Below are 16418 nucleotides of genomic sequence, written 5' to 3'. Positions count from 1 at the left end.
CTAAAATATCCTTACTAATCAAGTGTATTGACTAAAACTATATTATTAGAATGACTATCTTGAAAAAAAATTGAGAAAGAAATATGAGAGACAAAATGAATGATGTCTAATTATTTAAGACTAAAATAAAAATCAAACAGGAGTTTATATTAATAACTGAGCTAGTATATATAAAGAATGAAAAGGAGGTAGTAAGGGGGGGATGAGGAGGAATGTAAGGTGAGTAAATGGTAGGTGAGCCGATATTCTAACACAAATGCTGCCTCCATTGACCATTCCCATTTCGTTGGTTCGTTCGTTCAGTCTTGGCTCGATTTCATTGGTTTCACCTTTTAAGTTTCATCCAGCATCCTCCTCCACTCGTCCCCTCCTTTAAATATTCCTTCTAGAAGCTTTCAGCTTCAAGACTCATTAGTCGCTCAACGCTTTTTTTTTTTTTGGGCCTCGAGGTCCTTGTACTTAAAAATGCAAGCATCATGTTAATTCTCACCTTATCACGCGCATTGACACTAATGTGTCCTCCTTAAGCGTATTTTGATTATTGTTAGCACCCATATCAACATCAACCGTCAAACACGCCCTTAAATTTGTGGGAGAGCAGCACAGTGCATAAGGAGCCGACCCCAACAACCCTAGGTTGCTTGACCTTTTATACATATACACACACTACTATCAATCTTTAATATAAGAACATTTGATTTTATTTTGATGTTAAATATAAGACCCAATATTTTTTATTCTCATATTTTTTTTTCCTAGTACAGTCTTTGTAATAATGGTAGTTCTATCTAATACGCTTAATTAGTAAGAATACTTTTAAAAAAAAATATTTATTTATTATAAATAATTAACTTAATAATTTTTTTAATTACTCAAATTAGTTATTTTTTTTTCTAGCAATGGCGCTATCAAGATGCCTTGATTGGATTGTGTTGGGCCTTGAATGGGCCTGGTGCGGTGGGCTCTTTTAAACTCTCGTGCGGCCTGTGATATTCCCTCACGTGTGCACAACCATACGCAAGGCTTAAGTCACAAGCAGCGTAATCATTTCAATTCATCATGAACTCGCATGTTCCCCCGGCTTCGTCTCCCATTCGCAACTACCTCCCTTGTAAAAGCTAATTAATTAATTTAAGTAATTAAAAAAATAAATTAAATTAGTTATTTATAATAAATAGATGTTATTTTTTAAAAAATATTTTTACTAATCAAATTTATTAGTTTAAATTACTATTATTAGAAAGATTATCTTAAATAAAAAATTAATAAATATAAGATACAAAATGGATTGAAATCGTTTTATATCTACAATCAAAATAAAAATCAAACAAGATTTGTATTAATAACTAAAAGTAGTATTTTCATTTCATATCTGTCGTTTTTTATACTTTTTGTTTGATTTAAAATATTTATTTGTTGTTTTGGACTTAAACAACCTTTTTTTTTTTTGGGTCAACCTTCACTCTTATTCAACGAGGATGATCGTATTTAAAAACCCGTTATAATTTTATGACTTCTAAGATTCATATATAAAGCTACTTTCACATTATTTTGATCAAGATTAATGAGTCTTCCAATGCACACACATCTCTTTTTTTGTTGGTTTCAGATCTTCCTTTTCACTTATTGTCGTTTTTTATTATATGAGAATTAAATGATGTATTTTAGTCCCATATAATAGTATTTTAAACAGATTAAAAACTTCTTAGCTGCGTTACCTTAAAACAAAATAGATATAAAAACATGAGGTGTTCTCGTGTAAATTCATTAAACATTCCGGAAAAAGAGCTTAGAGCGTGGACGGCAACTCAAACTTGATTTACGCAGGTGCATCAAAATTTCGCCGACTGTTTATTGAGGCGATTAACATTTACCCCATTCCTAAAAGTACTTTAACTGAATTATTGGGGTGTATTCTCAAATGCTAACAAGTAATAACACTAAACCAAGAAAAACATTGACCTGGATAATCAGCACACAAACGATTTCTTAAACAAACTAAACGGTGGACCATTAATATAAAACTCTCACAACTTTATTCTATAACCATGTCATTTATCACATTACTGAGTAACTAAGTCCAGTCTTTAATATAAGATGTCAAAACTAGCTAGATTTTATATTCAACAGCGGATTTATTAAAATGAATTACATCATCCATGAAGACCTGACCACGGCGGTTTCTTAATCAAATGACATGTGGAAAGATACTGTTATGTGTGTGGCATGCATAAGTATATAACTAATCAACAAGATTCAAGGTCTCCTTGGCGTTGGTATTATCAGAACTCATGGAATGAGCCTGAGGAGTAGAGCCAGAGACCACTCCTTCCTGCCAAGTATGAATCATCGAACTGGCACCTCCATTGAGAGTGAGAGTAGCGAATATGATAATCTCCCTGTTCTGATACGTCGCCGCCAATCCCGACACCGGAAAACTCAGATTCCCCGCCTGTAACGAGGTGGCATAGCTGGAGATTGGCGAGGTATACGCCCTGGTGGTCCCATTTTGTAGTATGGCTACCAGAGCTTGAGCTCCGGGCATGGCGGCGGACACACTGCCGGTGGGGTTAAGGGCCCAGGCGACCCATTTGTTGGTCGAGTTGATTCCGCCGTGCCGGTAGGCAATATCGAGCTGGCCGGTGGACTGGTTGAAGGTCCAGTGGAGGTGAGAGCTCAGGTGGGGGAGATCACGACACCTGGAGAAGACTCTGCTGCTGTTGAAGGTGTAGTTTGGTGCAGTTTTGAGCAGAGGACGTGAGAAACAGAGTGGTGAGAACAGAGAAGCCTAGCGCAAGCTTCAACATGGCTTCCATGATTTTGACCTTCCGAATTAGAAGGAAAGATTCCAACTTTGAAAGAGAACTCAGAGGAAGTAATAATGGGTGCGTGTGTTTGTATGCTTTGATTCTGAATAGGAATGGCGAGAGAGAGAGAGGTGAAGAGACGGGGATTTTATAGGGAGTTTAACGTGAGAGTCAAGTAGTTAAGTTGAAGAAATTTATATGATAAAATATTTTAAAAATTAATTAAATTCAGTTTTAAAATAAAATTGATAATCAAAATGTGGTTAGTGAAGCATTGTAAACAAATAGGCTATGGCGGCAAAGTCATGGAAGAATCATTCCGCCGGTATAGCTCTGCGTGTCATTGGACCACATCACCACCGGAACTTGAACTCTATCACAGAATCAAGGAATCAGTTTTTTTTCCAAAAGTTAATAAATACTCCCACAATTCTTAATATAACACCCATTTAATCTAATTTGATAAGATTAAAAAAGTTAGGTAAGTTAGTTAATTATAAGAAATGTAACACGTTTTTTTCTAAAATATCATAATCATCTTTCTTAATACCACCCTCTCCATCTTCTACTTGATTATGATTGAGGAAGTATCTATAGAGGTAATTTAGAAAAATTGATAAATATGAGAAATGGGTCTTATATTTAAAACCAAAACCAACTCAACAATTTAGTCCTATATTAAGGATTGGAGAAGTAAAAAAAATAAAATTGATAAACATTTTATAGTTAAGACTAAATCTAATTTCTCAACTAAATCTTATATTAAAAATAATACAAAAAAATTTAGAGTTTATGCAACGCGTTATCTACTGATAAGACTTTACAAAGTTTTTAAAAATGTACTCCTCCGGTCCTTAATATAAAACCCAATTCTTGAGTTAGTTTTAGTCCTAAATATAAGACTCATTTCTCATATTTATCAATTTTCTCTAAATTACCCTTATAGATACTCCCTCAACTATAATTAAGTAAAAGAGAGAGGGGGTATTAAGAAAGATGATTATGGTGTTTTAGGAAAAATGTGTCAATTTTCTTATAATTAACTAACTTACCTAACTTTCTTAATCTAATCAAATTAGTTAAATGGGTCTTATATTAAGGAGCGGAGGAATAATTTAGATTTTACAAAAAATGGACGTGGAAGAGAAATTGTTTGGCATGGTTAAGAATATTTTGCATAGGACGGAGTCTGAGTTGAAGACTCGTAGTAACGTGTGGAAGAGGAGCCACACTCCTTCAGACATTTTGACCTTTAAACGCCACAATTGGAGAAAATGACAATCATGTTCTCAAGATTGATGCTAAATAAATTTCTAACGTTTGTAAAATAACTTCATTATTAAATTCTTAACTGTCAAAAACTCAAAATAGGAAAGTCTCGTGATAAAAATACGTAGTTTAGTTAATTTTTTTTAAAAAATAAATTGCAGATACCGAATAATTAAGTTATAAATATGATCTCGACTCTCCAGCCACCATCTCATGCTCACAATCCTATATACTGAATTTTAAAAAGAAATAAAAAATTATAATGGTGCATTTTATTTGAAGCTTTTTTTTAATTAATATCTACATTTTATATTGATCACGGTACGGTTTCTTTTCCAAAATATTGTGAACAGAAACGTAGCTATTTATCATGAATGTTATAATAATTACTACTCTTCTCTATCGTAAATATAAAACCTATTTTTTAGTATAAATTTTATATTTATACTAAAAAATAGGTTTTATATTTAAGACTAAAAGAATATTATTTAATATTAACATACTAGATAATTACTGGTGGAACAAATTTATGAAATGATGCCATCTTTCGAGATAGTTTTTATTTTTCAGAATGAGATTACCGTATTAGTACGATTCCTCTCACTTTGGGCGGCGATTAGTTTTAGTTGTCTAGGGACAACAAAGAAATACTATCTCCGCTTTAATTATAAGAGTCAATTGACTAATTTGAAAAAAATTAAAAAAATAAGTTGAGTTAGTTATTTGTCCTAAATAGGTGTTATTTTTCCTAACGTATCATTGCTAATCAAGTGTATTAACTATAACTATCATTGTTAGAAGGGCTACTTTGAAAAAAAAAAATACAAATGTGAAAGATAAAGTGGATTTAGGTTTTATATTGAGGATCAAAATAAAAGTCAAATAGGGTCTTATATTAAGGACAGGAGATAGTATTAAACTAAATGAGTTAGGAGAAAAATTCACGTAAATTACATATTCAAATTTTTTATGCACGGAAAAAAGGTACAAAGAATGATATTGGCATTATTATTTTGTTTTTGCTAAGCACGTGTATCTTCAGAAGCAATTTTATTCAAAATAATATCTGATACTAAAATGAGCACTTTTTCTAATGAATATTCAAATTTTGATTTCCAACATTATAATAAACTAGTATTTTTTGTTAGACCCAGTCATTATTGAAGGGTGGAAAAAGGAAGGAGGGAGAGAGACAAATATTGTTCCATGATGTCAAATCGGAAAATGAGTTCAAAAAAAAAATCGGAAAACTTGCGTGGACCGCGGCCCAAAGATCCATAGGAAGACAGAAACAAGGCTTCATGGGCTGTGACCTTTGGGGCTAGGCGCCACCTCATTTTTCTGGCCTCGATTATTTGAAGACAAAAGAGAAGAAGCATGACAGATCCACTAAAAGAGATGAGCCATGAAGACCTTGTTATTAGACTATGTCCTGACCCTGTCCTTCCATCTGTTCCTCCCAAGGTTCAATAACCTCCAATGCAAACCTTTTAAAGATTTCTTGAAACTCGTTGCTGACTTTGGAACCTGCAATGATCTTCAAGCCTGGGTTCAGCGTAGTGTGCGTAACTTTTATTTTGAAGAAAATTTGTTCGAATTCCACAGATACATAACAAATAATGAATAACGTGTTTTATTTCTCTCGTAACGTCTGGAAAGTGCATTCCTCGTCTCAAAGTGTTGTCTCTCTCTTTATACATGTACACGGGTGGTGGCTCTCTCTTTCACCTTTATAGATATCTTGCTACTTATTTTTTATGAACTTTAAAATGAAGCATATCATTCGCAATAAGTTTAGCAGCAGGATCTCCCACAACTTGCTAGTGTGTTTTCAGGGGCATCATTTTTCCTCCACTTGTGTGTTTTGAAGACATTGGTGATGATGGCGAATATTAAAAAGCAGAATAAAAGGGAAAAGCAGCTACATGATGTGTGAGTTTGGAGAATTCCACGCCCAATGATTCATTTCGTTAGGTATTGTGATATCTATACTCAAACCCCAAAATACTAGAACTGAACCAATATTCAAATTTTCACTAAAAAAATATTCAGTTTCAAACAAGATTTTGATCAACATTAATTCTCTTTATCATAGGCCCATTGCTTCATGTCATTAGGTATTCTGATGTTCTTACTCACAAATCAAATGTTAATTCCTGATAACATGATGAATTAATATTCGAATCTTTGTTTAAAAAATAATTATGTTTAATACCCAACTGTAGCTTGAATAAACAGGTGGCTGGCACAAAACACGCACATATTCGCCCTCTGGCCATCAGAAATTAATTCTACTAAAAATTATTGTACAAATTAATAAATGTTAAGTGAATATTGTTTTAGATAAGGAAAATAATTTTATGAAGGATGTTGTGAGATACAGATAAGGCGTGGGTGGGGCGTGGAGCCGGGCCGGTCATTGTAGACAACAATCATTGTTTGCGATTGAAATAACGTTTGATGATCAGGGCATTCAATTAAAGCCACATTATTCTCATATGGAGGGAACACGTATTTATTCATCTCTCATTATTACTTATTAAAATAATTATCTAAATTAATAACTTTATATTGATTCTTTGAATATATAGGGAGTTATCTTAATTTTTCTAAACTTCATATGCAAAATATATAATGATATTTATAAATAAAGTATCAACTCATCGTCCAAATTGGAAATGAATTTAGGTAGTAAATATTTATTATGTCTTTACACATTTCATAACTTGCCCTGTAAGGGATTTTTCTTATAAAAGGGACAGCTCTGTATTTATTTGGAAGGCACGACACATGTCACAGCCTTTTTCTTTTCAAAGAATAAAATTAAATTTTGGATTCAGTCCAGAGGACCAAAAAGAATATAGCCTATAATGAATTATATATAAAAAGTAGCAAAGTCATCAAACTTGTTAAATGCCACAAAATTAAATATGGGAAGCAGCAAAGTCTTAATATTATGCAATATATTAAATTCAATTCAAATCCTCTATTATTACTGTACAAATCTTGCTCATTTTATCTAGCTGTTCTTCATAAATAATTTTTAAAAAATAATAATCTTAATTGCATGGCTCCCCCTTCAACCATCAGTGTCAAAGCATGAGCATTTTATCAATATACTTGTAATTAAATACACCCCCTGATTTTATTTATAGGTTACTGTTTTTTTTTTAAATTTTACTCTTATTCAATATATGTTGCTCCATTTATGCCCTCTTTCCCTTATTAAACTCTCTCATCTCCCCCCCCCCAACAAAAAAAATTCTCCCTCACAGTTATCCTCTCCGCAGTAAGGGTATGTTAGGAAAAAAAACATATTACTTTTAAGTAATATTTTATTTAAGATAATTTAATTATGCGGGAGGGAGTAGCTGGGTTGTAAATTGAGAATATTATGAATAAGAGATGTTGATATAAAAGAAAGTGGTAGGCACAGGCTCGTGAGGAGGGCAAGATACGTATTGGAGTAGGAAGCAGCAGAGGAGACCACCAACCCAGTTGTGGCCCAAATGATCTGTCTCATGTGGTTACCTATTTTACAGGGCATGGTTACAGCCCAAGGTAGATATATTATTATTATTATATACTAATTAAAATAATTATTTATACTCTTATTAATACAACATATCAATTCAAACCAAGTACGGGTCACCGCCAATCTAACCCCTTCTCTAATCTCTATTATTCCCACCTAATCACCTCACCAGGTTTGCTTTAGTTTGATTGGTTTGCTGGCACACACATTCAACCAAAGAGTTCCCTACCCAATTTGTTTGTATATCTACTTAAGCGTGCTTAAATGGATGTTTCCCAAAAGTGTAAGACTTTAATTTACTTTGTGTCCCAAAGTGATAATTTTTTCTTGAGGTCTCACCGTTGATCACACATGTTTAAGGGTTTTTTGTTAGCAGAGTAATTTTTAATGAAAGTGATTAAAATACGTATTTCAAAAAAATCAACACACATATTTTATTAATTTTTTAAATTAGTTATTTAATTTTTATATTTAATATTGTAAAAAATATTTTGTTGGGTCACCTGTTATGAGACTTTAGTAAGCGCCAGAACATCTCGGGCGTTGCTTCGTGGTTTTACATTTGACAGAATGAAATTGAGTCAGACTTAAGCTTGAAAACAAATCCCAGAGTTAATTACACACTTTTGACATTCTCACTTCAACTTTTTAGCTTGCAATTTTAATTATGAGAAAATATCAAATTAAATCTTGACCTTCATTTAAGTAAAAGTAAGAATATATATATTTTGACAGATATCAAAACCATAAAAAATTTTAAATTTCCACATTTCTGAAACAGCATTATTTTTGGACCCTACCAAAGCTTCCCCTCCCTCATCATCATGATCATGAATCTGCAAATTGAATGTTTCTAACTTAATCTCTCTCTGTTCTTTTTCTCTCTCTCTGTTTTTTTTTTAACTTCTCATCACAAAGCCCTTCATCAGAGAACCATATATATCTAAATGTGTGGATACTCTCCAACGTGACATTACTACCAATTGAAACCTCTGCGAATGATTCAATTGCATGTATCAGAGACAACTTCTTTTTTGTTTTTCTCTCCGACGTCCCTCTTTCTCTGTCGTTTCCACTCATTTCATTTTCATTATTTATGACTATATATTATATAAATATGTGTGTATATATATATATATCTTCCTTATCTGGCTGAATGCGAGATATTAATATTTGATGGGTTACATTATCTAATTGTTTTCATCAATTTATTAGCAGCCCTTCTTTTTCAAGTCTTTTTTGGCAACCCTTTAATGCAAGACTCTGAGAAACAATTAATTAATTGCGTGCATTGTATCGGAATAGTCTTTATAAGTTGATGAATAAAGTATATATAGTGTCTTACTTTTCTTTTTCTTTCCTTTTCATTGTATTTAATTAAAACCGCAAGTTTTGAAACATCCATCACTTTCGCACAGCTTCATTACGTGATTCAGCTTTGTTTTCAAAATTTGAGAACCATAAGTTTGAGATTGAACCAGCTCAGACCATAAGTGTTATCATTATTGTTGAAAGTAAAAAGGATTAGAGCTGTCATAGTTTTCAAATGCTTCACATCCCCTTATTCTTGGAATTACTCGTAATTTATAAGGGTCTTGATTCAATGGTGTGTGAGAGTAAGAGTAGTTTAACAATTTTATTAAACCATACTCCCCTAATTCTATTTATAAATCACAGGATACTTTTAATATGGTTTACAAAATCAAGAAAAATTTTAAATATAATTATGAGTTTCAAAAGTATTGCCCCCTATCCTTAATATAAAACATAGTTGACTAATTTGGAGAAATTAAGAAAATTACTACTATATTTATACTTTGTTAATATTTGATGTAAAATTTAATTAACTAATTTAAGTATATTAATATAATGATGTTAGTTAAGTTAATTAATATAATATGTTTTTTACTAAAATATCCTAATCTTTTTTTATTTCCTTCTCTCTTCTCTCACTATATTATTGTTGAGGGAATATCAATAAAATTAGTTTAAAAAATAATAAATATATGAAGTAGATCTTACATATAGGACTAATATTTGCTGTCAAATTATGTCTTGCATTAAAGACTAGAGCGGTGGGTTTTTTTTTTTATTTTAAAAAAACTAATTTGACTCACTTATAAATTGATATATAATCTAATAGTACATAAAAGTATTTTAAAGATATCATGTAATATACTTTATAATTAGATAATTTAGTAACTTTATTAATTTTTTTAAATTAGCTAATTAAATTTTATATTAAAAACAGGAGGTCGTAGATTTTACTGTGGAAAGTAGACTTGTGTGTAATATATATAATATGTGAGTCTAAAATCTTAAAGCGGAAAGACTTTTTCAAAGGCTAATATTTGAAAACTTTGCCCTCCAAACACAAAGGTTAGTAAAAAGTCAATGAGTGAAGTAACATTGAAAACAAGCTAAGAGAGAAAAAATGGGGAAGATTAGTTAGGAGAGTGGAATGAGAAGAAACAAAAAGAGTCGAAAGGTTAGGTAATTAATAATACAGTTTGGTATCTTTTTACAGATTACTGGAGAAGTAATCAACCAATCACCTCTCACATTTGTGCACAATAACACGTCACCCACTTCTTTTGATTTTTGAATTCCACTTCATCCCTGCCAACCCCAATTTACTCTATTGACCCCACCTATCTTTTTCTTGCCCCCCCATAATTAGAACTAGAAATAGAATGATCGTTTTTATATTTTTTTATTGTTTATTATTTATAAATTGGAGTACATGATTTTTTTTTGCCAGCGATTTTTTTTTTATTTTTTTATTTTTTAATGAACTTTGTGTTACCTCTGGATATTATGTTCATGTTTACAGTCATATGGACATTTTAGTTTTTTTTTTTCTAATTAACTGGGAGGTTAGCATGTCAACACCTTATTATCCATTTCAAAAGCCACATCATTTAATTTCCACAATTCATATCCCTCATAATTAACACTTTTTTCCTCCACTTGTAATTATATTCTTAAAGCCCCCATTATAATAGTTTCCTTTCGTTTTCCCTTCTCAATTTTGATTTTTTCATTTCTTCCTCCTTTTCCGTAGAGCTAATCAATACACCTATGTGAGCATGTAAATTTTTTTTTTGGGGATAAATCGGATAACTTTCATTGACTTTTCTTTAAAAAATCGTTGTTTTTTGGGGGGTCTCTTTTAAAAATTTAATTTAATTATTCACATATAGAAACAGCATGATTATTTCTCATTAATAAATAGTGCAATTTCTTAGTACAGACTTTATATCATGTATAAATATTATATTGAGATGTATAAATAGTAATATTTTAGCGTCTCTCGTTTTTCTGGATTAGCTTTGAGGTTAGTAGGTTGTCAACACAATACTGTCCATTTCAAATGCGACATCTTTCATAATTAACAATGGTTCTAGACTCCTTGATCATATATTCCACCGGCAGTCCCATTATAATAATTCGAATTAGTTTTCTTTTTCTTCCCAAATTTGATTACTTCCTCCTCCTACTCAAAACTAATTAATCAATAAATATAGAAATGCATGTACTCGTGAGCAACCTTAAGATAAAAGCTTTTAATCCAATATATATACGTGAAATTACTTTCTAATACGTACTATTATGCGAATATGATGATTTATTTTGAATTTTGTATTTAATAATAATGGTTAAAGATCTAGTTAAATGAAATTGGTGTTAATCTCTACTTCTCAAAACTTCAAAAGATGAAAAACGGTCCAGATACTCTGAATACATTAAAGAAAGATTGTTTTAAAACATAAAATAAATCAATTCGATTCCATGTATGACATTTAGGGTGTGTTTGGAATCACATATGGACCTTCAAATGGACTTCTCTACCGGTAAGAGGAGCTTTTTTTATTTGGGATATATATGTTTGGAATCACATTTTTGCAATCTGACTTTTGTCACTGAAATGGACTTATACAATAAATTCAAAGAAGTTGTTTTTATCCAATCTGACTTCTGTAAAAGTCAGATTAAAAAAAAAAATACTTCTTTACTGCTAATCCAAACACACCTTTAGATAAAAATGTACTTAGTATTTTGGCACCATGCATATTCGAAGTATAAGCTCGTTTATTTAATATTTTGAAAGCATATATGAAGTAGATTATTACCAATTAAGGCACTTCCACCAACTGTAGACGACTTTTTTTGAATCATACAATTAAGATTTTAGTTTATTCTGTCTTACAAGTGATTGAAAATGGTATTAATTAAGAGAAATTAAAATATTTTTTATGAATAACTAATTTAGTTAGTTTTTGAACCTGTATAAATTATTTATATTTAGGCTTACATTTAGGATTGGTAGGAGTATATACCAAATTGTAAATCAAGAGAAACTTTGAATAGCAAAGTTTACGCCATACCCAAAAAATCTTGATAGAATGTGGGGATACAAGGCACGCAGTAAGCAAAAGTTAAGTCAAAGGGACTGGCAACCACAAAATCAATTATCACTAAACATAAGATCATGCCCCATGGACTCATGGGTTATGTTCATAGGTTGCAAGTCGCAGTTTCCCCACTATGAGTTTCATGTGTACCATTTTTAATGGCAACGCGTGGCCACAGACACTGCTTTTTAATTACTGTGTGCCCAAACTCATAATTAGCCCCTTAACCATGAATAAACAAACTTAACCTTGTTTAAGGATAACCCATAATCTTTTTCTAGTGCTTTCTTATATATTATCTACCTTTCTATTTCCTTCTGTTGCATCATCATTACAATTAGGTAACTCTAATGTTATTTTCTTTTCAAGGGTCAAATACGCGTTATCATGAGGTACACTATGGTTAGCTCAACTAATTAGAATTTAGAACTCATCCACTCGCATAATTGCATTTTATATTAATTTTTTTTGGGAAGTATCTAGCCACATAATCACGTCCCACTCATATGCATTGATTAGAGATTAAGCAACTTTATTATATACTCCTCTGGTTCTTAATATAAAACCCAATTTTTGAGTTGGTTTTGGTCCTAAATATAAGAACCATTTCTCATATTTATCAATTTTCTCTAAATTACCCCTATAGATACTCCCTCAACTATAATCAAGTAGAAGAGGGAGAGGGATATTAAGAAATATAATTATGGTGTTTTAGGAAAAATGAGTCACTTTTCTTATAATTAACTAACTTATCTAACTTCTTTAATCTAATCAAGTTAGTTAAATGAGTCTTATATTAAGGACCGGAGGAGTATATACATTTCTTAGTTCCTTTAAAATAATGTGGATATATATATTGTTTAGTTTCATAGATTATATCAATTGTCACTTTGCCAAATAAGATGGCACATCAGCATCTGTATTATACTTTAAAAAAAACCATATTATATTGATTCAACGTTCGAGGAATAATATTGAAGGGACCCGACTAAACACTGAAAGTATACGATCTCTAACCATTCGTAATTAGGAGTATATATATATATATATATATATATATATGATTTCATTTTCGACAAATTGCTGGTCTAATTCGTTGAAATTGATATTTAATTGACTTTATTAGTTTATTATTATAATTTTCATTTAATATGTCCGTCGGCGTACTCACATTGTATTTGATTCACCAATAGTTTTGGTTGCTATATTTTTAAAGATAAAGTAGCGTCAGTTCACCAATCAAGTTGTATTAATATAATTTTTAGTATTTAAATTAAATATATATGTTTTTGTTATTACAATTAGATAAGATGTGTCCCGGGGTGAGAGTCTAGATTTTCTATTATAGACCATAATCTACGATATCTTACTTTTTGTTTTTTTTTCCAACGACATCTTACTATTTTACTTTTGCCAAAGTTCTTTATCTACGTCGCCGTTTTGGAATTAAGATTATTTAATTATGTTGTCATTATATATATGTGTGTGTCATCATCATCAACCATTCCTTTGAAAAATAAAAAGATTCAGGAGTCAATAGTTAATAATGTATAGTCAACTATGTATTTCAACAACATGCCACATGAATCCTTCCATTCCACGACTTTAGAATTGAATATGATATGTTTATTAAAAAAGAAAGAAGAAATGAATATGGATAGTTTATATTTAAAATTTGTTATTTTGAAAAAATTCAAATAATCTAAATATTTTTTAAAAAATTATGTTATGGACGATTTAAATCCCTAGTCTTCATCTACATCCCAACCTAGTCATTTTTATCATTTAAACTATTTCTTTACCGGCTTAATTAAATTGCTTTGAATATAATATGCACGCCCTGTGGTCTATATATATGCAAATCCCTGAAAATGTGTGGAGAATTGGTATGTTGGTATAACACACAACTTAATGTTGTCGTAAATTAATTTAATGATGGTGTGCATTTTGGCAACACGCGGGTCTTGTCCTAATTTAATTTGATTTTTTGTTTGGTTTGGTCATCAGATAGGATATCAATTATTCACACTACGATTAATTTAAGTTAGTTGTGCTGGGATTGATTAACTACGATTACAATGACATAAAAAATATCAGAGTATATTTTATTTTTTAAAAAAAATTGGAAAACAATTTTCCCCAGAAATACAAATTCAGACAATAAACAATAAAATCCAATATTCTGGGTCTGGAAGGAAGGCAGGCAGGGGCTTTGACAACTCAGGAGGTCACCTTATTAGAGATATCAAATAATTTATATTATGAATATTTCAGTCCCAAATAATCTAAAAATATTTAAATGTGCTCATGTTGCCCATAATATTGTAATATCATCCAGCAGGGGAGGTGAGCGGTGCATACTAATTGTACGGATTAAAAAAAAAAACTAAATTGTAGTAATCAAATGACGCGTACATCATCATGAATATTATATATTCAATTTCGTCAAAAATATTATATTCAACCTTGTCTCTGTACTTTGTATTTGTCTATTTTTGAATTTTAATTTCATCCATAAAATAAAATGAACTTATCTTTGTAATAATAATAATGATATCTACAATCTAATAAATCACAGCCATTCGAGTAATTATAGGCCTTGGACAACATCACTACTTTTCAAATTCGTATTCACTGGTTAAAAAATATTTGTATTGTAATAAAAAAGACGGTACTATGTTGTAAACAGTTACAGTTCTAGTATGTGAAAAATTTGAAAAAAAAATTTGTATAATTTATAAAATCTTACTTCGTGGTTTTAAATATGAGATATACTAAAGTGATTTATTTTCGTCCCAATGTAAGATACTCTTCTGATCCTTAATATAAGACATATTTAATTAATTTGATTAGATTAAGAAAGTTAGGTAAGTTAGCTAATTATAAGAAATGTGACACGTTTTCCCTAAAATACCATAATCATCTTTTTTAATACCCTCTCTTTCTCTTCTACTTGATTATGGTTGAGGGAGTATCTATAGCAGTAATTTAAAGAAAATTGATAAATATGAGAAATGAGTCTTGTATATAGAATCAAAACCAACTCAATAATTAAGTCCTGTATTAAGGACAAGAAGAGTATCATTTTATGGCAAAAAAGAATGTGAGATGTCCTTTTTTAATGTTTTATAAAAAAAAAAAAAAGCAACACGTATTTTTACGTGATAATATTGGCAAATAATTAATTTAATTTATTTCTATGAACTAATTAATGAGATCTTCCGCCAAGGATAGAGGAGTACAAATAGCGCCTCCAATGCAATTCATGAATTTATGTCAAATTATAACTCCCTTTCGTTTTTTTTTTTTAAATTTTTATGAACTCCAAATTTCTACTTTACCTAAAATTATTCATTGTAAAATCTTAAAACTATTCTCAATAGACGTCTGAGAAGATAAGTTGTTCAATTAAAAATATTTATAATTAGTTAAAAATACTACTTCCGGTTCTTATTATAAAACCTAATTAACTAATTTAGTAATTTGAAGAGATTAAAAAAATTAATTAAATTAGTTATTTATTATAAATAAGTGTTTTCTTTTGTAAAACACTCTTGTTAATCATGTATATTACCTAGAGTTATCATTTCATAAAGTCTTTTATATGTGTAACCACTTTAAGAACTATTTTAAAAAAAACAATAAATATAAAAATAAAATAGATTAGAATTTTATATTTAGAATTAAATTAAAAATTAAATGAATGTAGTATTAAACAGGAGGAGACATACAATATATTTTTTTTTCTGGGGAGTGAGAAGAAATAATTATTATTTTGTACCAGGTAAAGGTAACAGCTGCTTTACACTTTAAGAAAAGGCCCCCTACCAACGCACGTGCACGAAGATATGGGTGACCACCACTCCAGATTCGGGAGGCTCAGGCCCAAAAGCTTAAGCCCGTGCCTAATCAGATAAGGTGAGTTAACAACCAAACGATAAAACTTCTTCTCCTTCGGTCTTCGACCATCCATGATTCTCATTGCCATTGGACGGCGCTGCTGCCTGCTGGTGGAGTTATAGCCTGTAGCGTAGTCCACGCGGGACTTCTGGTCAATCCAACACGTGTCCCTCATTCCATCTGCAACTTGTGCCTTTTCGTACAGCCCCCAGCACAGAATCTTTCCACGTCGTCCACCCCGCACTGGCTTTTGTAACTTCGTGTCTCACTAAAAGGCGGAGGCAAAGTGAAAACAACGAAAGCTTTCAGGTGGACCCCACCTCTGCTGCTTCGCCTCTGCTTCTTTCACCCACTCCCCCTCCCCTTTGAGGGCAATTTCGTAATTTCGTTGCCTTTCGTCTGGAGGTGGTTCATAGAACGACGACGTTCTCCCCAACGCCGACGGGCCCATCTTTTATTATCACGTCAGGTCAGCTTACCGTCAGACACCGT

The 16418-nt window shown here is 31.2% G+C and overlaps 1 protein-coding gene across 1 annotated transcript; it reads right to left on the bottom strand.

Moving 5' to 3' along the window:
* Positions 1 to 2242: 2242 nt before the first annotated feature.
* LOC114714437 (cytochrome b561 and DOMON domain-containing protein At5g47530-like) lies at positions 2243 to 16101 on the bottom strand. The gene is made up of 2 exons (XM_028899183.1): positions 15958 to 16101; positions 2243 to 2788 (listed from the first exon to the last, which is right to left on the bottom strand). The coding sequence occupies exons 1-2, from the start codon at positions 16099 to 16101 to the stop codon at positions 2243 to 2245; spliced, it is 690 nt and encodes a 229-aa protein (XP_028755016.1).
* Between the last annotated feature and the right edge of the window lie 317 nt (positions 16102 to 16418).

The sequence above is a fragment of the Neltuma alba genome, unplaced genomic scaffold (genome assembly GCF_004799145.2).
Source record: "Neltuma alba isolate B1F8T4 unplaced genomic scaffold, ASM479914v2 tig00011502_pilon, whole genome shotgun sequence".
Classification (NCBI taxonomy): Eukaryota; Viridiplantae; Streptophyta; class Magnoliopsida; order Fabales; family Fabaceae; genus Neltuma; species Neltuma alba.
This window is presented reverse-complemented; position numbering and strand designations above follow the sequence as displayed.